The sequence below is a fragment of the Enoplosus armatus genome, chromosome 3 (genome assembly GCF_043641665.1).
Source record: "Enoplosus armatus isolate fEnoArm2 chromosome 3, fEnoArm2.hap1, whole genome shotgun sequence".
In the NCBI taxonomy this organism is placed as follows: Eukaryota; Metazoa; Chordata; class Actinopteri; order Centrarchiformes; family Enoplosidae; genus Enoplosus; species Enoplosus armatus.
The window spans coordinates 28,320,617-28,348,457 of NC_092182.1; the positions used below are offsets into that span (position 1 = coordinate 28,320,617).

The 27,841-nt window shown below is 44.4% G+C and overlaps 3 protein-coding genes across 3 annotated transcripts; 2 read left to right on the top strand and 1 right to left on the bottom strand.

The window, feature by feature from the left end:
* Nucleotides 1-547: 547 nt before the first annotated feature.
* mkrn2 (makorin, ring finger protein, 2) lies at nucleotides 548-9,334 on the bottom strand. Its single transcript, XM_070902659.1, has 10 exons — nucleotides 9,265-9,334; nucleotides 5,461-5,589; nucleotides 5,206-5,339; nucleotides 3,518-3,646; nucleotides 3,156-3,331; nucleotides 2,332-2,397; nucleotides 2,088-2,236; nucleotides 1,741-1,851; nucleotides 1,034-1,178; nucleotides 548-929 (listed from the first exon to the last, which is right to left on the bottom strand). Exons 1-10 carry the CDS (start codon nucleotides 9,288-9,290, stop codon nucleotides 765-767), a joined length of 1,230 nt encoding a protein of 409 aa, XP_070758760.1. The 5' UTR covers nucleotides 9,291-9,334; the 3' UTR covers nucleotides 548-764.
* A 1,716-nt stretch (nucleotides 9,335-11,050) lies between these two features.
* Nucleotides 11,051-12,761, top strand: LOC139283402 (MKRN2 opposite strand protein-like). Its single transcript, XM_070903402.1, has 4 exons — nucleotides 11,051-11,253; nucleotides 11,601-11,647; nucleotides 12,156-12,324; nucleotides 12,500-12,761. The coding sequence occupies exons 1-4, from the start codon at nucleotides 11,051-11,053 to the stop codon at nucleotides 12,759-12,761; spliced, it is 681 nt and encodes a 226-aa protein (XP_070759503.1).
* A 2,154-nt stretch (nucleotides 12,762-14,915) lies between these two features.
* On the top strand, nucleotides 14,916-25,832 carry tsen2 (TSEN2 tRNA splicing endonuclease subunit). The gene is made up of 12 exons (XM_070903241.1): nucleotides 14,916-15,086; nucleotides 17,240-17,306; nucleotides 17,397-17,436; nucleotides 20,485-20,724; nucleotides 21,181-21,334; nucleotides 22,523-22,597; nucleotides 22,736-22,786; nucleotides 22,887-23,031; nucleotides 23,288-23,324; nucleotides 23,824-23,935; nucleotides 24,007-24,096; nucleotides 25,359-25,832. The coding sequence occupies exons 1-12, from the start codon at nucleotides 14,916-14,918 to the stop codon at nucleotides 25,416-25,418; spliced, it is 1,242 nt and encodes a 413-aa protein (XP_070759342.1). The 3' UTR covers nucleotides 25,419-25,832.
* The last annotated feature ends 2,009 nt before the right edge of the window (nucleotides 25,833-27,841 follow it).

Consider the following 27,841-nt stretch of genomic DNA (forward strand, 5'->3'; position numbering starts at 1 on the left):
ATGTTTTTATTGTTTCAATAAATTGTTTGAGATGAAGAAATTACCATTGCATGCTTCTACTTAAATGCCCTACTTTCATGATATAATATCACTGTAGCATGAACTTTTTACATTTTCCGTAAATTTCACCCGAAAGTCAAATATCCCTAACTTTTTGTGAGTAGTGTATATGGTACATACCGTGCAATGGTAGAAATGTGTCCACTGGCAGTAGTATTTCCACTGCTCTGCTATATATGAGGCTGGATTCCTGTGTGAGACTGCATGATCTCACAAATTCAACTGCCTTGCAAGGGTAAATAAGTATGCAAGTATGGATGAATCTACAATTGTTATAACTTTTTTCCTCTTTATTTTTTCGTTTTTTTTCTTTCGATTTCTTTTCTTCTTTACTTTTATATTGTTTGAGATAAAAGTTTGAGATAATAGACTGAGTTGGGTAGGTTTAGGGAGGAGGGAGAATGATGACATTTCTGTTATCTAAAAAACAACATTAAAAAAATTCAATAAATTCAATAAGACACCAGTGAATGACTTCACACTGACTCTGTATTTACTTATTTACACAATAAATAAAATGTAATTACCAAACGTGGACATGACATGATGGATTTAGTTTTCCATACTGAAACACACCAGAGAGCTGTGAGAGCACATGATTTAATATTTCAATGACTTGTCCACAAACATGGCCGTCACGTCTAGAATCCCTCCCCCTTAGCCACCGGTTACCACGGAGGCCAGACGACACAGTCCGGTCTCTACTAGTCTGCGCTGGGCGGAGTCTCCGGTCCGTCGCGGCTTGGACCCGACATTTGCATGAAGAGCTCCCTCAGCTCTGTGATGTCATCATCAAGGGACGGCAGGGGCGGGGCCGACCGCTGCCCACGCTCCTCGATGAAATCCCACAGACGGACGCTGTTCATGAACTAAAAGAAAACACACAAAAACAATGTTTATAAACTACAAAACTCAGGAGCACTTAGCTGATGAACCACATCTTTGAATCAAATTGGCGGCTGTGTTTTCTGACCCGGACGTTCCCCTCGGAGCTCAGCTGTTTCCGCGGCCGGTCAGGTTCTGCTCGGGTTCCATCTGGGAAGGCGTGAAGATACAAACACTTCCCTCCGAACGGACACGAACCTCGACCCTGATCGAAGTACTTACAGGCCTTCTTACTGCAGACACAGGAAACAACAACCAAATGGCCTGTAGTTTGTTTAATATTGCATCAGATCTGAGGTCAGTGTGGACATATTAACCTACAGAAGGCAGCAGGAGGTTCACCACGAAATGTATTCAGAAGTTTATCAACAGAAACTATCTTGATCAGCTGAGAGAGAAAATACTGTCCAAGAAGACAAAGAGAGTAGAAAGAAAAAAGTTTAATTAACCTCCTAAGACCTGGCATCCACATACGTGGACATCACATTTTGGGTTATACCATAATACTTAATTCTGCTTATATGGAAATTCAAAATTGTCCCTGTATGTGGAACTACATCATGTCAACAGATGATGCTTAGTTTTTATACTTATCAGGTCCCAATAAGCCCAAATAGCAAAGAGAAATTAAGACAGAGCTTGGGTCTTAGGAGGTTAAACAAGACTGAGACTGTGAAGTCTGTTATAATGTTTCATCTGTTGAAACTGGTACTGTGATACTTCAGGTACTTCAGGTACTTCAGGCACTTCAGGCACTTCAGGCACTTCAGGCGTAGCAGATTTCCAGTCGCTCACCTGACTCCAGACTTGAAGAGATCTATGAGGTGATCCTTGTCGTCCTGGTCCTCCACCCAGTAGACCGAAGGGATGACAAACTCTGAGACGACTCGACACTCTGGACACGACCTGAGACAGAGAGAGAGACATTAGACAGAAAGACTGTCCTAACCTAACAGACCCTGTACAGGACTCATAAACCATCTAGTCTAGATCTCACAGATCCTGTTTCGATCTCACAGATCCTGTTTTGATCTCACAGACCCTGTGCCGGACTCACAGACCCTGTCCTGACCTCACGGAGCCTTTCCCAGACTCACAGACCCTGTTCCGGACTCGTCTGACCCATCTGAAGAGACTCTTACTTGATGATCTTGTTGCTGAAGTTTCTGGTGACGCGCCACTGTCGGATGCAGGCCAGACAGAAGGTGTGACAGCAGGAGGACAGAATGCCGAACCTGCGGTCTGACGGGTTCACCTTCTGCACCACCACCTCCATACAGATAGAACACACCTGAACAAAAAACAACAACAACAACAACAACAACAGTTACTGTCACTGTCATTGTCACCATAACAACCTAACCATCAGCCACTGACTGAACCCACCTTGTCCTGGCTCAGCTGGGCTGCAAACGCCTTCTCCATGTCAGCCTCAAAGGCCAGCAGACACATCTGCAGACAGACAGACAGACAGGTATAATGAGTGCCATCTCATGATCCAGTATCAGGTGATGGATGGTTTACATGTGTTTCCAGGGACATGTCTACATGAAAGCACTAGTTTTCTTTTCACCTGTAAAAGAATAAACAGCTGTTAAGCTCATGCTGTTTGGTTTGTTATGTTCTATCAACCAAATAATTACTAACACAGCGGTCCACCCAGACACAGAACAGTTGTCCGGTATCTAGACCCTATGCTGGTCAGGTTAGCCCGTGAATGTGTAGCTCATATATGATGAATGTAAAAGGTTCTTCAGCTGTACCATTGTGTCTTTGTGTCCCCGTAAGTTACAGAAACAATGGCCAAAGAGAGGTCCATCAGATGAAAACCTAACATTAATCAGCTGAATTGAAGTAGGGCAGACGCTATTTTATTAATCTAATATGTTGCTTTAATTCACACTGCAGGTGTCGTGTTTAGAGAGAGCACGTATGTTAAATTATAACAATCGTGTAATGTAATGTTATTGGTATCAGTATCACTGAGGTCTATTGAACTGTATAGAATGTGTTGTCTCTCAACAACTGAACACATTCACAGTAAAGCAGAGATGTTTGACAGTTAAATCATTCTCATACATCAAAGCAGGTTTACAGTGATGTCATGATGATGGGAACGTTTTCATTAGTTATAATGATTCCACAAAAACAGAAGAACTCCAGACTGCTCCGTTACATTAAATTAAATTAAATTAAATTACAGTGCTCACCTTCTCGTGTGCTCTCCTCTGCTCGGGGTCGTGGGGGTGGAGCACCTGCAGCCCACACACCTCACACAGGTCACCATGGAGATACGTACAGTTGTCTTCATAGTAACAGTGTCCAGCAGCAGCGTAGGGACACAGCTGGGGGAGGTCCTGGTAAGCCCCGCCCACTGGGGGAGGAGCTGCAGCGAGCACAGGTACACATTAAAAAAAACCACATAAATCTGCTTGTCAGCATTAAACATCAGATGTTATTAAACATCAATTAACGTCATCAATCAGGATACCTCATCGTGTACTACCTCATCTACTGATTACATCACAAACACTACCCAGCCAATCACAAGACAGATATTTCTGTAACTGACCTTGTTCCTGTGCTGAAGCGTCCAGACCCGTCCTGATGGCATCCACATACGACTGAGGAGCCGCTGCCGCTGCGACCTCTGACCCCAAACTGTCTGCTGGACCCCCAAACATAGTGTCAACACCCAGGACTGAGAGACAGACAGGAGGAGAGAGAGACAGACAGACAGACAGACATGGTTAAAGATTAGATGGTCAGGTTGTGTTTGTTAACTTTCATCTTAACTTTGAATCAAATTCAAAAGACTTTATTGACACACACATTTCAAAAACGTTACCAAAGATTCAAAATACAACTGACTACAGACAACTACAAGTACACAGAAATAAGAACACGACATTAAGCTTGACATGTATGCACACATATACACACACACACACACACACACACACACACACACACACACACACACACACACACACACACACACACACACACACACACACACACACACACACACACACACACACACACACACACACACACACACACACGACCTCCTGTGTTTCCTGGCATTTAAATGGGGCTTTATTGGCTTTTCACTAACAAAAGTCTTATTGCAGCTACATTAATGAGGGTAGTTGTTATCAACACCATTAAACATTATCTTTCACTTCACCTGGGAGTTTTCTCAAGAGGAGAGACAGTATGCGTGGTCATAAATAACAACAAAGTCATATTTTCTGATCTGCTAATCTCTTCCTAAAAGGAAGTGACACATCTAAAAGGAAGTGATGTACCAAAAAGAAGTGACGCATCTAAAAGGAAGTGATGTACCTAAAAGAAGTGACGCATCTAAAAGAAGTGGCATACCTAAAGGAAGTGACGCATCTAAAAGAAGTGACGCATCTAAATTAAGTGACTTACCTAAAAGAAGTGACACATCTAAAAGTGACACATCTAAAAAGTGACGTACCTAAAAAGAAGTGACACATCTAAAAGGAAGTGACGTACCAAAAAGAAGTGACACATCTAAAAAGAAGTGACATACCAAAAAGAAGTGATACATCTAAAAGAAGTGACGTACCTAAAAGAAGTGACACATCTAAAAGGAAGTGACGTACCAAAAAGAAGTGATACATCTAAAAGAAGTGACACATCTAAAAGGAAGTGACGTACCAAAAAGAAGTGATACATCTAAAAGAAGTGACACATCTAAAAGGAAGTGACGTACCAAAAAGAAGTGACACATCTAAAAGAAGTGACGTAACTAAAAGAAGTGACGTACCTAAAGGAAGTGACGTAGCAAAAAGAAGTGACACATCTAAAAGAAGTGACACATCTAAAAGAAGTGACGTAACTAAAAGAAGTGACGTACCAAAAAGAAGTGACACATCTAAAAGAAGTGACACATCTAAAAGAAGTGACGTACCAAAAAGAAGTGACACATCTAAAAGAAGTGACACATCTAAAAGAAGTGACACATCTAAAAGAAGTGACGTAACTAAAAGAAGTGACGTACCCAAAGGAAGTGACGTACCTAAACGAAGTGACATACCTAAAGGAAGTGACGTAGCAAAAGAAGTGACGTACCCAAAGGAAGTGACGTAACTAAATTAAGTGACATACCTAAAGGAAGTGACGTACCTCTCTACTAAGACCCCAAAGTTCATCAGGTCTGCAGATGGACATTTCCAACATGGCTGACATGTCTGAGCGTGTATAGTCAGGCTGCAGTGTGTTAGTCACCTCTTTCTCTGAGGACCAGTGTCTTCTTAACTCCTCTGCCAGAAGCCCCGCCTCCAGCTCCTCCTACATCTGCCTGATCACCTGAAACTCCTCCCCCTCCTCCTCCTCTGGATGAAGATTTGATGTGGTCGTACCTGCACACAGGTCACACACACAGGAAGTGATAACCACTAACAGGGAGTGATGTAATGGTTTTACCTCTAGTGACAGTAAACACAGGATACAATTGGATGTTCCCTATCAGGTGAGCGTTACCTGCAGCGTTCTCCATAGGCACACACTCCTCTCAGGTAGAACTTGCAGATGGTGGATGGTTTACTGTTGGCTGGGTCATGAGAGAACAGACAGCGGCTTCCCTCCCTGCACACACCGTGGAGGAAGTACCTGAAACACAACACACCTGTTACAAGTGACATCAGCAGCTTCAGCAGGACCTTGGGTACCTCTTCAAGGGCCATTTCAAACTTCTCAAAGACCATTTAACCTTCTTAAAGACCATTTGAACATCTTTAAGGACCCATGGAACCTCTTCAAGGAACATTTGAACCTCCAAAATGTCTTCTCTATGAGCTGTAGGTGAAACTCACTCACTCACAGCATCACGGTTAGCTCGGTGCACTCCAATATGTTGTTTACAGTCACGTGACTCTGATGACACTCAAAATTCAGAATGAGGCAGGAAGTGAAAGGCAGAATGGACGAGATGGAGAAAAGCCTGTACTGTGCTAGTTATTGTTAACTCATTGAGTCGTCACAGTCAACATGTGTGTGACATCTGGAGTCGATAAATTCATTCTTAAATTATGGCTAAAAACCTATTTTGAGGCCACAGTGACCTTTGACCCTTGAGTCAAAAGTGTCCTACCAGCTGTGAAATATGGTCATCCGTTCTTCAGTTATGGCCAAAACTCTAACCTTTAACCTTTGACCACCAAATTCTAATCAGTTCATCCTTCAGTCCAAGTGGACGTTTGTGCCGAATTTGAAGAAAGCTGAAAGAATGAATCAAACTGCTAGCGTTAGCGTGAACATAATAGAACAGAATCATGTGCTTATCGGTTGATTGGATCATATGTGCATCTTTTAGTGTTTCCTGACAGCCTGCTGTTATTCTGACTAGTGAAAGCAGAGTGATGTCTCCTCTGCTTCCCCCTCTTACAGCCTCCTTTGCTCTGTTTGGGACCGTCTGACTCAGGATGCTTTCCTTTGAGAAGCTCAGGGAAGGGGCTGAGAGCTGCACTTTATCGGAGGTGCTGAAGTTAACATTAGTGTGGACAACAGAGCCACACAGAGGTGACATTTATGATCACAAGTGTTCAGTTAGTCTCAGATAAAGAGCAGCAGTGTCCAGACACGGTCCCTAACGGGGTCAGGTGTCTATCAGACTGTCTGATGGGGGACTACCGTATCAGCAGACTGTAGGACAGGTAGACTCTGGCTGCCTTTAATCTCTTTCTGATGCCATAACTGAACTCTGTTCTCAGCTGTCTGGAGAGAACCAGGTACTGCTGCTACATGTTGACGCATACATTATGTGACTGCTTTCGTTTTCTCTGATAATAAGATCAGGTGCTTAATGCTGAAACCTTCAGGTCTTCAACATTATCTGACACATAAAGACACCAAGATATTCTACAGTATTTAGCACACTTTTTCCTCCACATTAGACACGACTGTCAGCTCTCAACAACACACCTGTTCAATGACTGGCTGTTTGTGTGTCACTCAGGGGACTCAAGGGATTTGATAGGCTTTTTAAGAGCCATATTCGTTATGTACTTTCATGGCGGTTTGTATCTAATGCATGAAGTGAAACTATTAAACAGTTTTCATATTGATATTGATGAAGCGTCTGTCGCCTGGTTCATATCATTATCGTTTTATCTTCCAGGCGGTTTACTCTCAACTATATAGCTTCGGTTAACATGACACAGCTTTGTGGGACAGATATAGTGATAGTGACAGTGAGTGATAGTGAGTGATAGTTAGATATAGTGATAGTGATATAGTGAGATGTAGTGACAGTAAGTGATAGTGAGAAACAGTGATAGTGAGCGATAGTCAGCACAATCAGCACCGGCTCCCCTCAAGGCTGCGTTCTTTCTCCTCTACTCTTCTCCCTGTACACCAACAGCTGCACCTCCAGTCACCAGTCCGTCAAGCTCCTGAAGTTCGCGGACGACACCACCCTCATCGGACTCATCTCTGGAGAGGATGAGTCTGCCTACAGGTGGGAGATTGACCATCTGGTGACCTGGTGTAACAGCAACAACCTGGAGCTTAACGCTTCAAAGACAGTGGAGATGGTTGTGGATTTTAGGAAGAATGCAGCCCCACCCGCCCCCATCACCCTGTGTGACTCTCCAGTGGACACTGTGGAGTCCTTCCGTTTCCTGGGCTCCATCATCATCCAGGACCTCCGGTGGGAGCTGAACATCAGCTCCCTCATCAAGAAAGCCCAACAGAGGATGTACTTCCTGAGGCAGCTGAGGAAGTTTAACCTGCCACAAACAATGCTGGTTCACTTCTACACTGCCATCATAGAGTCCATGAGTCTTGCACTGACCCCCCCCCCCCCCCCCCACACACACACACACACACACACAAACACAAGTTATACGTTATATTAACGTACACCACCCTGTCCCCCCTGCATTACATTAACGCACGCACCCCCTACTGGTCAATACTGGACACTTTACCTGGACACTTTATTTTGGTCACTGCACTGTTTGTTATTTATCTTATCTTATTCTTTTACCTTTATATTTTTACATGCTTGTTGTCTGTCAGATGTTATATGTTAAAACAATGTAGCACCATCAGACCACTGCAAATTCCTTATAATGTATGTTACTTGGCAATAAATAGTTTCTGATTCTGATAGTGATATAGTGAGATGTAGTGACAGTGATATATAGTGATATATAGTGAGATACAGTGATAGTGATATAGAGAGGTGTAGTGACAGTGGGTGATAGTGATATATAGTGAGATACAGTGATAGTGAGTGATAGTAATATATAGTGAGATACAGTGATAGTGATATAGAGAGGTGTAGTGACAGTGAGTGATAGTGATATATATAGCGAGATACAGTGATAGTGATATATAGTGAGATACCATGATAGTGAGTGGTAGTGATATAGCGAGATACAGCGATTGTGAGTGATAGTGATATAGTGAGATACAGTGACAGTGAGTGATAGTGATATAGTGAGATACAGTGACAGTGAGTGAGTGATATATATAGCGAGATGCAGTGATAGTGAGTGGTAGTGATATATAGTGAGATGCAGTGATAGTGATATAGTGAGATTCAGCTATTGTGAGTGATAGTGATATCGTGAGATGCAGTGATAGTGATATAGTGAGATGCAGTGATAGTGTAACTGAGTGCTGATTGTGATCCTTGTGGGTGAGTAATTGAGGTGTGCTTTATATTGTATGGCTACATCACACACACAAACATCACATGTTAGATGCAGGTGTTATCAGTGAGAGGTATACTCTCCAGTACTGTACACCCCCCCCATCAATAAAGTATTTCTGATTCTGATGTGTTTACCACTGTTTACCACCTCTCCTCGTGTCTTGTGGCTGTCTACGAGCAGCGACTCGACCCCGGCATGGCTGGTTTTGTTGTTTTTAATGGGGACCGACAGCGGATTATATTTTCATATTGAGGTCATATATTTTTGTCGACACCCAAATGAATGTTCCAACAGACTGTTTCTATTGTAATGTCTCAAAAGACATCGCGTCAACAGCCACGCCTACCGCACACCTGCCTCGCGCACGGGGATGTCAGCAGGTAATTGAACCACGGATCAGATACGTTAGAGTCCAGTCTGACTGACTTTTAACTTCAAACTCAAGTGACAGCGGAACACAAGCTAACAGCTAGCAGCTAAAAACATTAGCACAAGGCTAATGTGTCCGCCGTGATCTCAGACAGAAACAAAGCGCGAGACTGACTGACAGACAGACCGACAGACAGACAGGTGACAGACTGGTAGACAGGTGACTGACAGACGGGAGACTGAGCGACAGACTCACCTGCAGGTCACCTGTTTGGTGCTCATCTTCTTCACGGAGCTTCAGCTACACGGCTGCTTCTAAGTTGTTACGTTGGTGTCCCGTTCAAACACTTCCGACTGACTCCTGCAGTCACAGCAGGAAGGTTCCTATTGCGTTTATCTGACAGAAAGTAACCATATTTACTTAAGTACAAATTCGAGGTACTTGTACTTTACTTTATATTTCTCATCCACCACATCTCAGAGGGAAATATTGACCAGCTGTAGTTACTGCTTCCTTTACTGATTAAGATATTTCATACATATTCAAACATATGGACACCTTTGAAATTATGATGCATTTGTCGCCTCCTTCTTATCAACTAGTTTTAGTCTATAACTGAGTGATTTTCTCTAAACGTGATAAGAAATATTTTTAAGTTTATTTTTTCTTAATTCTGGTGCAGCAACACACTGTATGCTTCTTGTTTAAGGACAGAATCAGCAAAACAAAACCCATGAATTCAAAGAAAACACATAAGATTTAGACTTTCTTATCCTCCAAGAGACCTGGTGTAGATCTGATTCCAACATCCACTGTCCCCCAAAATACAAAGAAATCTTTGTGTCCTCAATTAAAAACCCAGCAATTAAAAGAGAGGAGAGATTCAGGAGGCATTATAATTTGGTACAAATCTGAACTGTCAAAATATATAATAATTATTATTCCTGCTACAACAAAGAAATTTTCCCACATCTGCAGATTTCAGGCCTAGGAAAATGTGCAGATCTGTGGAGACCTCAAAGCACGTACTGCCTCCTGTCCAGACTCAATCTCTGAGATCGAAAACAAACCATATTTGGACAAAACTTTTCCCAAAACACCACTAACCTTCCTCAAAATAATACTGACCCCCCAGGTAAATGAGACCTGCTCCAGCTCTGTCAACGGCTGTTCACACCTGCCATTAACATGCGTCTCCAGTGAACACTTGTGATTGGATCTCACTTCCCGCTCTCTATGCAAATAAATTCCTGTTTGATGTTTTACAGTGTGGTCACGTGACACACTGAAACTGTCTGCAATGCACACACACACACACACACACACACACACACACAGGTTGACAGGTGAGATGGAAAAAGTGTTGACCTACATTCAGTCTGTCTGCTGAGCCAATCAAATCATAGGGCCTTTAAAGTTGCATTTGGTCTTTTATTTTGAAGGTAACTCTGGTTCAGTCAGCACTTCAACATGGAGAAACCAGTTATTATTTTTTTTGTTTTCAGTGTTGAATCAAACTAAATGCTGCTCTATGGATGAGATGATCATCACAGACAAATGAAGGCCCCCAAAATTATAACAGAATTATAATTCCTTCTTTTATTCTGAAGGCCAGACATGTTTGTACAGATGTCTGAGCTGACATCAATCTTCTATGTGACCTGTTTCTTTCTTTTAAGTTGTTAAATGTCAGAGTGACACCAACACCGCTTTGAAGGTCAACGCCGGTCTCCATGACAACGCTGCCAACACAGTCCAAAGGTCACCTGTTCAGACTGAAGCAGGAACAGGTGAGCCAGGTCACATGGCTGTCTGAAAGCACATGCAACCTGATAGACTGGAGCCAGGTAGTGATGTCATCTGATAGGCTGTAATCTAGCAACCAGGTGTGACACGGAGGAGGGGATAAGAAGGACCAGAAGACAGACAGACAGGCGAGAGAAGGAGAGAAGAAGAAAACAAGTCAAAGAAGAGTGAAAAGTGGAGAAAACCGGAGGAACAGAAGATTTGAGGAGTTGAGGAGTAAAAGGAGGAGTTGGAGATGGATCGCAGTGTGATCCGGCTGAGTCACTGTCAGAAAGAGATCTTCTGTTTCTCAGTGCCGGAGGAGTGTCCGAGCTGTGGGGGGGAGCTGAGGGGGAGCAGACTGCAGGAAGCGCCGGTCAGCCTCCCCTCCCCCCTCACCAACGGACATAAGAGCTCCTGCTGCCTGCTGGTTGCACCTGCACACAACAACCTCAACAGGTAAACACACACACACACAGGTGTAACCCAGTGTAACCCAGTCTTACTCATTATATTTTTTATGAAACCAGTTGAGACCAGTATAACCAGTTGAGACCAGTATAACCAGGTGTGACCAGTATAACCAGGTGTGACCAGTATAACCAGGTGTGACCAGTATAACCAGTTGAGACCAGTCTGACCCAGTTGTGACCAGTATAACCAGTTGAGACCAGTCTGACCCAGTTGTGACCAGTATAACCAGGTGTGACCAGTATAACCAGTTGAGACCAGTCTGACCCAGTTGTGACCAGTATAACCAGTTGAGACCAGTTTAACCAGTGTGTGTCCTGCTGTTTATTCCTCAGAGACTTTGATGGGTCAGATCTGCACACCGGCATCTCCAACACAACAGGTAGGTGTCAGGGGTCAGAGGTCAGGCTGTCAAGTTCCAGTGTCCCCCCCCCCCCCCCAGCTGTTCACAGACTCTGGTGGTCTGGTTCAGTCTAAGAGGGTTCAGGTCCCAAGTCCAAGTGGTTGACTGTTTGAGCCTTCATGAACACTAGGTCTGAGAGGAGGTCATATGACTCAGGTCTGTTTGGTGACACCTAAAGTAGCTTGACGTCCTCACAGATCCACGTTCATCAGATGTGTTTGTAGTCTTGTTGTCATCCTGATGGTCCATGTGTCCTCATGTTGGTCTGTTCTGCCCACATCTACATCCGGTCTGTCCGTCCTGTTCGTCCTGACCGTACGTCCTGTCCATCCTGTTTGTCCATCCTGTTTGTCCGTCCTGTCCGTCCTGTCTGTCTGTCTGTCCTGAACATTATACCTGCTAAACATCAGCAACTGTGTGTGTGTGTGTGTGTGTGTGTGTGTGTGTGTGTGTGTGTGTGTGTGTGTGTGTGTGTGTGTGTGTGTAGGAGTTGTGTATAACTACACTCGTGGTGGGGTTTGTAGAGATTTGATTGGTTGGGAGCGCTGCGTCAGCGTTCCTCTGGTCCGACCCGACATGTTCCACCTGCTGGCTCAGTGGGACCAGTACCTGGACTGCTTCTCTGACGGACCCATGTGGGACCCCGCCTGGCACAGGTACACTTCACACCTGTTTTGGTTAAAAACAAAAGTTCCAGTCTGAAACTCTGCAGCTTCCACCTGACTGTCCACCTGTCTCTCCCCTGTCCACCTGTCTCTCTCTCCTGTCCACCTGTCTCTCTCCTGTCTACCTGTCTGCCCCCCCCCCCCCCCCTACCTGTCTGTCTCTCAGGTTCCATGAGGAGGACCATAACTGCTTCAGTTTCTGCCTTCAGTTCATTAACAGTGTCCTGGCAGCAGAGGGGCAGAGCTCTCTGAACAGAGAGACCTTCACTCACAGCTTCATCCTGCCGAGGATGCGGAGGGTCTCCAAATACACCACGTTGTACCAACACATCCAGAGACACCAGTACTACATGGTAGACAGACAGGAGGACAGACAGGAAGACACACCAGTTAAACCAGACTTATTTTCAATCAATTCTGTTTCATAAAGTCTGATCTCAGTTACCATGAAAACTAGTCCTCCAGACTAACTTTATTTTGTCCCTGAAAAGTTATCTTATCCCCTAGTCCTGCTGACCGGTGTTTCCACAGTAACAGTCAGTGACACCTGCTGGCCGGTGTTTCCACGGTGACAGTTGATCAGTTCTTCTGCCACAGCTGAGCAAAATAACATACGTCAGTGTGGACGTGTGGATATAAACAGGATGTATAAATATACATGTGTACATGTTCTGTGTGCATTTGGATGTTTCTTTCGTGTTGACATGAACATGTTTGGGCTGTGGAAAGTCTGTCTCTCTGTCTCTTTGTCTGTCTGTCTCTCTGTCTGTCTGTCTCTGTCTGTCTGTCTCTCTGTTATAACAGTAACATCCTCAACATCAGCAGAGCCCCTCAAAGTGTCCTCAGTCTTTAGCAGCGCTCCACCTCCATCTTGACCTTCACCTTCCCCTCCACCTCTATCTCCACCTCCACCTCCACCTTGCATGTATGTGTAGAATAAGTGTGTATTTCATGTACTGTGTTGATGTTTCTGAGTGGAACATGGAAACAAACCTTCCTCTGGGACAATAAACACTGTCTAATCCAATATGATGTCATCTGTTCGTGAATCTTTGACTAACATCCTGCAGACTTCCTCTCATCACTTTTGGAGCTGTGATGTCATCAGTCAGCTCACAGTATTACTGCATGAACACAGTTTTACATGATGAAGCTGTGCACACACTGGACCGACCACTAAGAGGCGCTACTGAGAGTCTGTTCCAGTTCATTATGACAGTTCTCTGTTTTGCTGTTTAGATGAAAAGTCTCAGTATTTGCAGCAGTGACATCGCTGCTCACATGGAAGCGTCTCAATAACAAACTCTGCTACTGTTATTAACCTCAGTTATACCCCGAACAACAACAATCAGAATCAGAATCAGAATCAGAAATACTTTATTGATCCCCGGGGGGAAATTGTACAGTACCGGTGCTCCCATTCAAGAGTAGAAAGTAGCATAATTTAGAACTAAAAGTTTGTACAAAATATAAAAATAAGAAATAGAAAATACAAAATATACACATTTACAGTATTTAAGTGAAATGAGGTGAAATGAAAAATGAAATGAAAATACAAAATATACACATTTACAGTATTTAAGTGAAATGAGGTAAAAATATATACAATAACAATGTATATGTATGTATGTGTTGCACTAAAGTGTGTGACTATATATGTATTGCACTTAAACATTTTGAATAAATAGTGAGGTGGTGTATGAACAGGTGAGGTAGATATAGATACGGATTTCCAGTCTCTTCCTGAGTGTCTGACACTCAGAGAGAGGAGTTAAACAGTCTGATGGCCACAGGCAGGAATGATTTCCTGTGTCGCTCAGTTGTGCATTTGGGAGGAATGAGTCTCCCACTGAAGGTGCTCTTGTGTCCGACCAGTACGTCATGGAGAGGATGTGAAACATTGTCCAAGATGCCCCGACTTGGAGTGGAGGATGCCATCATCTACACAGAAAAACACAGAAAAAGACACAGAAAAATACATTAATATTGATATTAAACAAAAGCTGGCTGTTGGAAGAGTAATTTGAACTAACTGGAGCTCCTCTGGATCTGACAGCAGGTTTATTGACTGAAGGGCAGCAGGAGACAGATTTAAACATTAAAGCCCGACGTTAAAGGTGTGCTAGGATGTGACGACTGTGTTCAAGGGAGGAAGTGCTTATTTAGGTTTTTAAGGACGACTGGACTGGAAAGACAGCTTTAAAATGAATGGATAATGAGGGAGAGTAGGACCGGAGGGTGGCAGTAATGCAATGTAGTGCATACCAACTGCCACCAAAGAAGAAGAAGAGGAACCGTGAGAGGAGGCCGGTAGCTCCAGTCGGACATAGACTCGGTGACACCGCAGCGTCCGACAAAAAAAACCGAACCGACCAGAGAGTTGTGAATGAATGAAACCAACAAAACGAACTGAAACAGCTGTTAACAGGCTAACAAGCTAACAAGCTAACAAGCTAACAGGGCTATTAGAAAATAAGGTAATGATCTAGATGACTAACAGTTAGCAGCAGAAACATCAACACAGTCCGGGTCGACCAGAGGACTAAAACAGCTTCGACCCGGTCTGACCCGGTCCCGGCAGCATGCAGGCGGAGTTTCGGGCTCCCCGGAGACGCACACGGGTGCGGGAGGAGTACGAGGCTCCGCTACCGGTGAGCCGCACCACTGAGGAGAGGAGCGACTTCAGGGCGGAGCTCATTAACCAACACGTGCTGGTCTGTCATCCGGACCACATCCAGAAGATCCACAACCAGGTCTGAGTCAATCCACATCATGTAAAACCAGGTCTGAGTTAATCATCGTCATCAGAATCAGAAATACTTTATTGATCCCCGGGGGGAAATTGTACAGTACCGGTGCTCCCATTCAAGAGTAGAAGGTAGCATAAATTTAGAACTAAAAGTATGTACAAAATATAGAAACAAGAAATAGAAAATAAAAATATACACATTTACAATATTTAAGTGAAAAATAAAAGTTAAAAATATACCCCCCACAACGTCACTGGCCTTGCGGATCAGTTTGTTGAGTCTTGTTGGAGTCCGCCACCCTCAGCCGGCTGCCCCAGCATGCAACAGCATAGAGGATAGCACTGGCCACCACAGACTCATAAAACACCCTCAGCATAGTCCGGCAGATGTTGAAGGACCTCAGCCGCCTCAGAAAATAGAGACGGCTCTGGCCCTTCTTGTAGAGGGCATTAGTGTTCTTTACCCAGTCCAGTTTATTGTCAATGTGGACTCCCAGGTACTTGTAATCCTCCACAATGACCCCCTGGATGGAAACAAGGGTCATCGGCGCCTTGGTCCTCCTCAGATCCACAGTCAGTTCCTTTGTCTTTGTCACGTTGAGCTGCAGGTGGTTCTGCTCGCACCATGTGACAAAGTTGTCCACAGCAGCCCTGTACTCCTCTTCATCACCCGTTACTGATATATCCAACTATTGCTGAGTCGTCAGAAACCTTCTGAAGATGGCAGGTCTCTGTGCAGTAGCTGAAGTCCGTGGTGTAGATGGTGAAGAGGAAGGGAGAGAGGACAGTCCCCTGCGGGGCCCTGGTGTTGCTGACCACTCTGTCTGACACACAGTGTTGTAAGCGCACATACTGTGGTCTGCCAGTCAGGTAGTTGACAATCCAGGACATGAGGGGGGCATCCACCTGCATCTCTGTCAGCTTCTCACCCAGTAGAGCTGGACGGATGGTGTTGAACGCGCTGGAGAAGTAAAAAGAACATGACTCTCACAGTGCTCGCTGGCTTATCCAAGTGGGCGTAGACGTGGTTGAGCAGGTAGATGATGGCATCCTCAACTCCAGGTTGGGGCTGATAGGCGAACTGAAGGGGGTCCAAGTGTGGCTTGACCAAGGGCCGGAGCTGCTCCAGGACGAGTCTCTCCAGGGTCTTCATGATGTGGGAGGTCAGTGCCACGGGTCTGTAGTCCTTGGAGCCACTGGGACGCGGCGTCTTCGGCACAGGAACGAGGCAGGACGTCTTCCACAGCACGGGGACCCTCTGAAGACTCAGGCTCATGTTGAAGACATGGTGAAGTACTCCACATAGCTGGGGGGCACAGGCTTTAAACACCCTGGGGCTGACACCATCAGGGCCCGCCGCCTTGCTGGAGTGGAGTCTCATCAGCTGTCTCCTAACATGGTCAGCAGTGAAGCACACTGTAGAGATGACCGGTGGGGGAGGGGTGGAGTCGTCAGGTTGAAGAGTGCTGTCAGCCTGGGGACTGGGGAACGAGGTGTTAGGAGAGCTCTCACAGGGGGATGGGGGGCTGTGAGGAGCAGGAGGGGGAGGGGGAGGGAGTGGAATAGGTGAAGGTTAGAGGCAGACAGCAGAAGAGTGGGGGGGGGGGGGGGGGCGGTGAGCAGAGCCCACAGAGTCAAATCTGTTGAAAAACAGATTCAGTTCGTTGGCCCGGTCCACACTGCCTTCAGCTCCTCTGTTGTTGGTCAGCCTGTAACCCGTGATGGTCCTCATTCCACTCCAGACCTCTCTGATGTTGTTCTGCTGGAGTTTCCACTCCAGCTTCCTCCTGTACTTCTCCTTGGCCTCCCTGATCTTTACCTTCAGTTCCCCCTGGATAGTTCTCACCTCCTCCCTGTTGCCAGCTCTGAAACCCTCTTCTTTGCATTCAGTATGGCCTTGATGTCCTTTGTCACCCATGGCTTGTTATTTGAATAACAATGAACAGTCCTTGCTGGGACAGTGGAGTCCACACAGAAGTTGATGTAGTCCGTGATGCACTCTGTGAGCCCATCAATGTCCTCTCCATGCGGCTCACAGAGTGCCTGCCAGTCAGTCATGTAAAACAAGGTTGGAGTTAATCCACATCATGTAAAACCAGGTCTAAATTAACTAAGCTGGTTTTAGTATCTCAGGCTGAAGGTTTTGTTTTGTTTCAGGGTTATTTTGGTAAAGGTGTCCTGTCCAGAGCCAGACCAGACCACAGCATCTCTGACCAATGGGAGGGTGAGTTTACACCCACACCATGACATCATCATCAGTCTGGTCCAATCAGTGCAGATCACTGCAGTCAGCTGGTTTCTGTTTCTGTTACAGAACACGAAGGTTTGTTTCTACCTGTCATCTCACAGTCCAGGTCAGTGACATCACATCCTGTCTGTTCACATGATGACTTGCTCATTCGGCTTGTTTGAGATGAGCCAGTCCTGCACAGTGCATGCAGATTTCTGACCTACTTGAGCCTGACTTGCTGTGATGTCATGCTGACATCAGCAGCGATGACCTCACAAGATGACGGCGGCTGCAGGTTTCAGAGCTCAGCTAAATTATTACTGTAACTTAAACACAATTAAATGCGCTCATGTTCAAAGTAAGACAGGTTTATTTGTACAGCTGCTTTCAACAACGAGATCAGACAGAAAGGCATGAAGACAACAAACACAAGGTACAATAAAAAGATAAAGACACATTTTTTAAAAGAGTAAAATAAACTAGAAGATAGAAGAAACAAAGTAAATTAAAACAGACAAAACAAGAGAATAAAAATTACAGTTGCAGTGTGAGATATGAATAAATGATGCAAACAGAAAAGTTTTCTGCTCTGATATAAAAAAAACAGAGTCGGAGACGTTTCTTTCAAAAGTGAAGCAGATAAACAAACAAACAAACAAGAGCAGGTTTCAGGTATTTCAATGTGAAGCTGCTGTTGATGTGGAGAAGAACGTCCTGCAGGTCGACTCCACTGACAGGAAGTTTCCTGTTTCCATGTTTACCAGCGATGACATCACACACGTGATTTTCAGCTGAAGGAGCCTCTCCCTGCAGGGCCTTGCGATCCTGTTTGGTGCTGTTTCTGTACCAGGCAGATACCCATAATGTCCCCCAGTATCAGAATCAGAATCAGAATTACTTTATTGATCCCCAGGGGTAAGTTTTACAGCACTGGTGGTCCCATTCAAGATTAGAAAGCAGCATAAATTTAGAAATGAAAGTATGTACAAAATATAAACATAAGAAATAGAGAATAAAAAATATACACATTTACAATATTTAAGTGAAAAATAAAAGTTAGAAATATATACAGCAGGAATGTATATGTATGTCTATATATATGTATTGCACTGTCATTTGAGAATAAGTAATAGTGAGGTAGTATATTTAGAATATTTCCAGTCTGTTTCTGTCTGACACTCAGTGGGAGGAGTTGAACAGTTTGATGGCCACAGGCAGGAATAATTTCCTGTGTCGCTCTGTTGTACATTTGGGAGGAATGAGTCTCCCACTGAAGATGCTCTTGTGTCTGACCAGTACGTCATGGAGAGGATGTAAAGCATTGTCCAAGATGCCCCGCAGCTTGGACAACATCCTCCTCTCTGACACCACAGTCCAGCTCCACCCCAACAACGTCACTGGCCTTGCGGATCAGTTTGTTGAGTCTGTTGGAGTCCGCTACCCTCAGCCTGCTGCCCCAGCATGCAACAGCATAGAGGATAGCACTGGCCACCACAGACTCATAGAACATCCTCAGCATAGTCCGGCAGATGTTGAAGGACCTCAGCCGCCTCAGAAAATAGAGACGGCTCTGGCCCTTCTTGTATAGGGCATTAGTGTTTTATACCCAGTCCAATTTATTGTCAGTGTGGACTTCCAGGTACTTGTAATCCTCTACAATGTCCACACTGACCCCCTGGATGGAAACAGGGGTCATTGGCGCCTTGGTCCTCCTCAGATCAACAGTCAGTTCCTTTGTCTTTGTCACGTTGAGCTGCAGGTGGTTCTGCTCGCACCATGTGACAAAGTTGTCCACAGCAGCCCTGTACTCCTCCTCATCACCCTCACTGATACATCCAACTATTGCTGAGTCATCAGAAACCTTCTGAAGATGGCAGGTCTCTGTGCAGTAGCTGAAGTCTGTGGTGTAGATGGTGAAGAGGAAGGGAGAGAGGAGCTTGCCAGCTTTGAAAGCCCTGTTCTTTGCATTAAGGATGGCCTTGATGTCCTTTGTCACCCATGGCTTGTTATTTGAATAACAATGGACAGTCCTTGCTGGGACAGTGGAGTCCACACAGAAGTCCTTGACCGGCCATTATAAGCATTTCATCCCTACAGAGCTGCGTGCCACTGGGTGGTCGCCTTCAGGCAGGCTGGTCTGGTTTTGTTGTGCACAGGAATGATGGTGGACTTCTTGAAGCATGTGGGTATGACAGACCAAGCCAGGGACGGTTTGAATATCACTGTGAACACATAGTTTGAGGACCCGCCCACTGATACCGGCTGGTCCTGCTGCTTTCTTGGTGTTCACGGGTTTGAAGGCCCCCTGTGAAAGGTGCCCCCACCCATCCATGAACCTCTGCTTCAGCTGTTTTGCTTGTTGGCTGCCGATGGCCTCAAAGTGAGCGTAAAAGTTGTTTGACTCACCTGCTAGAGATTCATCAGCACTTGACATATGGAGGGGGCAAGCTTGTGATCTGTCATAGTTCTTAGACCACATGCTTCTGGGATTGCCCTCCTGGAATTGTAATTCCACTTTCTTCCTGTTGTCCCCTTTTGCCTCCTTTACTGTTCTTCTTACATTGTAGGCTGCTGCTTTATTGTCCATGTTTCCAGACTTCAGCCCTGGTTGTAGGCTGAAGATAGTGTTTATGGCATCTCGGATGGTTCTGGTAATCTACGGTTTCTGGTTGTGAAATGATTTCACTGTAGTTGTGGGTACAGTTGTTTTACAAATTAAATCCCCCACAGATTCAGTGAATTCAGTGATGTCATCTGTGACGTTGGCGGTGGGGTCCTGGAACGTGCTCCAAACCATGGATGTATAAAGAGACCTGGATACAGCGTCAGAGGTGGGGCCACGTTCACTGCTATGAAAGTTGCTCAGTGGCGCATGAAGCCAAAAAAGTTTGACATCTGAGTATAAAATTACCCGGATCTTCCACTTAGCTTCCGCATCATGTGGTCCATAGAGCAAGCGCACTAGTATCTCCTCCAGTGACGACGCCGAGGAAAATATTCAGCTGGATTCAGCTATGAACTTTTATGACGCAATGATTAATGATTAATTAATTAATTGAGTAATTAATGAATAAGGGCTATGTACTGGGAAGTTGATGTTTTTTGAACCACAGTGGGGCGGCTCGGTTGGAAACATAGATATAGTGGTTGGAAAGCTCCTCTCCTCCTCCAGGTATGACGAGCTCCTCAGGTGGGCGAGTTCAGCTCTCTCTGCTCAGGGATTGGATGAAGAGGCTGTCAATCAAACCCTGCTCAGACTGTCTCAGCCAGTAGACATGGAGGATTTGAAGAGGGAGGTGGGATGTGGGGAGAACGGACAGCGGGGGGAGGAGCCAGGGCCAGAGGGTGGAGTCTGTCCTCACACAAAGAGGCCGGGGTCAGAGGTCGAGCTGGAGTCCAAGAGAAACTACAGGTAGAGTGGTTCTCTTCACTGTCACCACACTTCTCTGAAGAATCTGCCAATTTTAAATTCTGCTTTGTGTATTGGAAAGCACACAACTTAGAAACTAAATCTTCACACCTTGTCAGTACGCAGTTAGTTCTCTAGTGATACAAGACAACTTAATGAGGTTTCTGGGTGAATTTCACTGTAAACTAATTCAGGTTTAAAAAATCAGTTCACCGAAATTACAAAAAGAAAATCACATTCTCTGTCTTTTTTCTGCCTCAACACAATGGAGCTGAATGGACTTTAGTTTGTGCTGCTTGCAGACTTGAAACATTGAAAACATTCAGACACAAGTCCCTGATAATCCACAGAACACTGGAGACACATTTCGTTGGAACTATTTTAAGTGAAAACGGAAATGTCCTTTAAAACTGTTTGTTGAACACATCCCGTGAATATTTCTTTATTTTTACATTTCAGGTTGAACCCACAAGACCTGAACCCTGACCATGACCCTGATGCCAGCTCAGACCAGGACTCTGACCCCAGCTCTGACTCCGACTTTGAACCTGGTCCTGATCCTGATCCTTTGGTTCCAGGTCCTGGTTTTGTCCTGATGGTCTCTGACAGTGAGGTGAGTCTTCAGGCGGCACTACGACCATCTGACTGTTTGTTGTTAACTTGAGTTGCTGTCTCACTCAGATGATTACATGTTTGATGATCTTGGATGACAGACGAACTGGTCAAAACAGGGACTTCTTTCAAAACTTTCAAAGACTTCTGTTCAGCTACATAAATATAATGACAATACTTCTGATATTTGATGTAAATGTAAAAGTAACATAACATTGAGTGACAAGTGAACTTTATTCTGAACCTTATTTTATGTTTTGTTGAATGTTTAATGTTGTTGATGATAATTTTTTTAATATAAATTATTTGAGTGTCAAAAGAGAAAAGCAGGAAGAAAGTGAAGAAAACGTTTTAGTTTTTTTCCACATGATGAAACGCAGCAGCACCTTCATGAAAAGGCCTGAACTACGCAGCAGGTTCAGCACAACGTCTTCTCCTCATCTGGCTTCACTAACAGCCGCATCACGTTATCAACTCTGTAGTCAACCCACTGTTTCAATACAGCCACGAGCGTTCACACGGAGCAAATAAAACATAAAAATAAAAGCATGGTTCACAGCGGTGAGTAGGCTTACTATCATATCTTCTAAGAACAACAAGAACAAGGCTTCAGTGCTTCAGTCAGTCTCTGCTGGAGGATGATATCAGCACACAGGAGTAAACAGGAGTCATTCCCTCCGACCAGAATCTAAATCTCTCATATTAAACACCGTCAGGGAAAGACAAAGGTCTCTGCCGATCTCTGAATACTCTGCCCCCCCTAAGAGGCCCTCGTGATCCACCCCGAGCTCCACGGGATCTTCTGATTGGTGATGCCGTTTTCCAAGAGAGTTCATTGGTTATACGAGTTGACCTGTTATCTGGAGGAGCAGGTTAGGTGTGCAGCGTAAGTTACCATGGTGATGTACCCCAGTAAGAGGAGAACCACCGCCGTGACCCTGAAAACACAGGGTTAACCCTGAAGGTAACTCGCTGACCTCAAATCCTGCTTCGTAGTACAGGCCTCTGGTCTGACAGTCTGTAAACAAAGAAACAACAAACAGCTGATCACCCGATCAATCAATAATCTGTTCGACAATCAGTTTTATGTCTGGAAGGTTTTTGTTGTTTGATTTCCAGCATGGTCGCTGTCAGACGATCTGTTACAAACTGTAGTAATCATAATCGGTGTGTGTCTGTGTGTCTGCAGGTGTGTCGGGGGGTTAGGGAGGTCCGGCGGACTCCGGTCTCTCTCACAGAGTACCTGCAGCTCAGTCTGGAGGAGGTAACACACCAACACCCCCACTAACCATCACACTGGTTCATGTTCATCACCAGTTTGAATTATTTACAGCTTGTTTTCTGTTTATAAACACTGCACTTCACTGCATTTCTTCAGCTGTCTGTCTGTCTGTACCTACAGGCCTTCTTCCTGGTCTACAGTCTGGGCTGCCTGTCTGTCTACCTGCACCAGGTAACTGTTTGTGTGCATGTTCATTTTAACTTGAGTCTTATTTTCTTGTTTTGTCAAACTAACAATGACCTCATCCATGTCCTCTCCTGTGAATGGTCAGGAGCCGCTGTCAATCATCCAGCTGTGGAGGAAATTCCGGTCCCTGCGGCCCGACTTCATCAGCTCGTTCGCAGCCTATCAGCACTATCGAAGCAGGGGGTGGGTCCCTAAAGGAGGGGGTGGGGCCAAATACGGCGTCGACCTCGGTAAGACACACAAACGCACAGGTGTGTTCCACTTCAGGCTCCGCCTCCAGGGGGCATGGTCTGTGAAGGTGTGCCTATCTGTTCGAAACCAGTAGGAAACTGGGACTCGATGATTCTCCAGTGTCTGTGATGATGTTTGACATGATTGACAGCTGTCAATCGTACACAGGAGGCGGAGCCTGAATTGAAACAAACATTCAGTCTGTTTGTTGTTAATATCACATTTTATGTGATTCACTTTTCTGTGTGTTTTCAGTGTTGTACAGGAAAGGCCCACCTTTCTACCACGCCAGGTAACACACACACACACACACACACACACATTTGTAATTCTAAACCTGTGAGGAACGTAAAACAAGTCTAAACCCTCAAACTGAAGTTGAACAAAGTCGCTCTTTCAAAAAGACTTTCATGAAAAATGTCCTCTCTTTCAAATTGTCCCCAAATTAAAAAAATCGTCCACCTTTTCAAGAAATGTCTTTACTTTTACTGACTTTTAGTTGTCCTAACTAAACTGTCCTCTTTTTCATCTCTTAAAAATGTCCTTTCTGCTCACAAGAGATTGCCCCTAAATTCCAAAATGTTTCTCAATTTCACAAATTATGTTTTCACCTTTGAGAAATATTGTCCTCTTTTCAAGAAAAAATACTCACTTTCCAACTAATGTCCTCACTTCCTCTCAGTGTTCATTTTAAAATATTGTCCTCTATCGCTTCCTTATTTTCAGGAAAACATTTCTCACTTCTCAGATCGTTCTTAATGTCACAAATTGTCCCTCTCCTCTTCCTGTAGTTATTCGGTGGTAATTGAGCGGGTTGATGATGCATTCAAGGGTTCGGTGTTGCGTCCATTTTCGTGGCGTTCTCTGGCAGCTCTCAGCAGGATCACCTCCAACGTCTCCAAGGTAACGAGTCGTCGGATTCCATCAGGTCAGATTTGATTCAGAGTTTTTATTTCACTGTGTTTGTTTTGCAGGAGCTGATGTTGTGTTACATCATCTATCCAGCCGACCTATCAGAAGCTGAGCTGGACTCACCTGTCTGTCTGAGCAGACTGAAGGTTCAGGTAACAAAGTTAGAGACAACAGGAAGCAGCAGCTGGGGGCAAATCAAAGTAGTCAAATCATCAATCGACAGAAAAATAATCGGAAGCTGTTTTGATAATTCAAGAAACCCCATTTTATGGACGAAACAATCCAGATTAGGATGCAGATTATTCTCTCGATTAATCTGCATATTAACTGTTAGTTTCAGCCCTGCTTTGGACATGTTTTGTAAAAAGAGAATTGATGATCTTGATGAAAACTGATCAGTTTGTTTCCCTCCTCCCTGTTTTTATGAATATTTTCAGTATGAGTTTAAAAAAACTTGAGTGGAAACACCAGAAATCAGAAAAAATGTGTGTAGAAAGTGTTTCCTGTCAGTTGTTTGTGGTTAAAACCAGAAACAGACTTGAAGCTGTGACTGAAAGTGAAGAAAGAGCTGGAAACAGCGATGAGGAGGCTGTAACCTTCCTCACAACACAAATGTCATGTTTCCATCATGTTCACCACATGGTTCTCCATTGTTTGAGCTTCGACTGGAGCTCTTTAATGACGTCATCTTGTCATGTCCTCCTTTTCTTCTATGGTGGTTTAATGGCAGTGACTGGAGAATTAGCTCCACCAGCTGTTTATTAGCTCCATCAGCTGTTTATCAGCTCCACCAGCTGTTTATCTCCATCAACCAGTGAACTCATGTTCACACAGAAACAAGCAGCAGGTCATGTCTTATTTGGATGTTTTTCTGGAAGTTCAGTTGATCTTTGAGCTCCATTTGGATGAAACTTGACAATTGATAATGCAGAGTTTAATGAGAGGATGTTATCGGGTCCTGGTTCTTTGTCTTTAATGAAATGAATTAATATCTTGCATCTCTAACAACAGAAGCATGAAATGGGAATCACAGTAACAAATATAAGACAAAACAGTATTTAAACAATTAAATACCCCAAAAAGATTCAGTTTACTGAGATAAAACAGAAAAAACATGAGACTCTGACACATTTGGAGAAACTGGCAGCAGAGACCGATGGATAACAGTAATGATTTTACTGATAATCACAATAGTTGCTGATTAATCTTCTGTTGATCGACTGATCAGTTCAGGTTTAAATTAACTGTTATTAACTTTTGAAAACGTGTGTTTTCAGAAATTAGCCATGATCATATCTTCCATCTCGATTGTTAAATGAAACTCTTCTGATAAATGTTGTGTGGAAATATATTGTGTTAATAAAGTTTGTTCAAACAAAAGAGGAAACAGAGTGACGATGTTTTCTCTCAACAGGAAGTGATCGTCAGCAGGTGGGTTTCCTCCAGAGAACGAGCGGAGCAGGACGGCATCTGATGGGCCGACAAGAGACGGATGATGTCACCCAGTGACTCAAAGTGGTGATGTCACAAAGAGACTGATGACATCAGCCAAAAGTTTTTTCATGAGTCAGAAACAAGAAGAATGACATGGACGTCATGAAGAGACTGAATGTGTCTGTGAATGCAGCAGCTGGTTGGCTTCAGTTTATTAGTGAGTTTGAAGTTCAGATTCGTTTCACTTCATGTAGTTTTCACTTGTCTGACCACAAACATGAGTGCTCACAAGTCAAATAATAAAAATACACATTCAATCAATAAATCAGAGCTCCACCGCTGGCAGAGAGAAGCTACTCATATTAGAGCTCTTTACTTCGAATCATCCTGTTTTATGTGTCAAACTAAGAACTCAACGCGTCCTCCATGTTTACGAGTCAAACTAAGAACTCAACGCGTCCTCCATGTTTACCAGTCAAACTACGAACTCAACGCATCCTCCATGTTTACCAGTCAAACTAAGAACTCAACGCGTCCTCCATGTTTACCAGTCAAACTACGAACTCAACGCGTCCTCCATGTTTACCAGTCAAACTACGAACTCAACGCATCCTCCATGTTTACCAGTCAAACTACGAACTCAACGCGTCCTCCATGTTTACCAGTCAAACTACCAAGTGAGTTGGCTTTGTTTGTGATTCTCCACCTGTTGAACGCCACTCTGTAATCTACAGTCTTGATCAGGATGGAGGTCTTCAGTTTAATCAATAATAAGTCATAAGTCATCTCGTCGTGTCCTCCTCTTCTTCTGTGGTGGTTTAATGGCAGCGACTGGAGAATTAGCTCCACCAGCCAATTATCTCCATCAAGCAGCAAGGCAGGTTTTATTTTCATGATTTTCTGGAAATTTGGTTAAAATTTGAGCTCCATTTGGTGCGTGTGTGTGTAACTCATGTTTACACAGTCACAATATGGGGAAATCATTAAATTTTAGGTTGAACACTAATGTCCTCTGAAGTGATGTAAATATGACGTGCATGCGTGCGTGCGTAGACCAGCAGCAGGATGGCAGATGACCTGGACATCGAGGCGATGGAGGCTCCGTACAGGAAGGTGAGAGTCGGTCTGTCCTCTGTGTTACTGAGACTCTCAGCCAGACTCTACTGCTCCTCACAGCTCAGCTTAACTGAATCAGTTCCACGACCCTGTTCAGACCTGGTCTTAACAAGTGGACAGCTCTAATACCAGGTGTGAACACACCAAAGACGCATTGAGATCTGATCGCTCAGACCACATTCGGAGGTGGTCTGGGCTGCTTGTGTCCACATTCTTTTAGCAGTGTGTATATGAATGCGTCCTGGGCCACACTGAAGGACTCATCAGCTGACGTCCTCTGTGTAAGCGGACATATGAACTCACTCGCTCATCAAAGTGCAAAAACAATTAAAAACAGACACAATCGATTCTGAAGGATGGAGGACACATGAAACACGCTGTCTGATGTCCTCCAGCTGCTCTGCTTTGACTCTGTGATTCAGAGGGCTTTACCTGTTGTTAAAGTAACCGCTAACTGTGGCTGCTGTTAGCCGTAGAGCTAACACTCCAAGCAGCAGTGTTTTTGTATAGTAATCAGTGAGGCCCCCTGAAACACTCCGGCCCGGTGGCATCGTGGCAACGTTATTGTTGTGGTATGATAAACAGTTAATTCATCAAATTCAGATTAAAAATACAGCCCGACCGATTTATCGGCCAGCAAATTAAATTGACCAAGTTTTGTTTTTTATTACACATTTTTTTTACAGAACATTAATGCAGGAAGAGTCTTGTGTTAATTCAGAAGTGGCGTCATGACATAGTTTGTCCAGCCGAGTGTGCTCCGACTCCATTGTTCAGAACACTCCCAGCAGTGTCTGCAGCGCATCACAGCTGAGCAGACGGAGGTCCGCAGTCCAGCTAATTAATAAACAGTTAAAAACAATGAGCCCATCATTTTCCCTCTTCAGTATAATATAACCCTGTCCCTGACAACAGGCATGGCACCCATGCTTATCACACTGTTTGCGATGCTAGCGAGGTAGCTAGCCAGCTGTAGTAACTTATATCTTATCAGTACAGTCAGTAACAGATTGAAAGATCAGCATCAGAGCATCCCCTCCCTTCATGCTGCAGTGATGCTTTGAGTCTGTTGAGCACTGACTTCACGCCATGTCGTTACCTAGTTGGTGAGATGCAAAGCTGGAAAGTAAATGAACAACGTCCCCATATTTTACTCTCCTGCGAAAACCATCAGGTCACTCATACTCATGCTACATTAGCTAGCTAACTAACCACGTAGCTACTTTAATACATTGTTAGGTGAGTGAAAGATAATGTGTTAGCGTTGTTAAGGTTTCCACCTGTGATGTGCCCGAGTCATACCCTCCCCCGCCCCCTCACTTCCAAGTAACAGTTCAAATTAAGTTC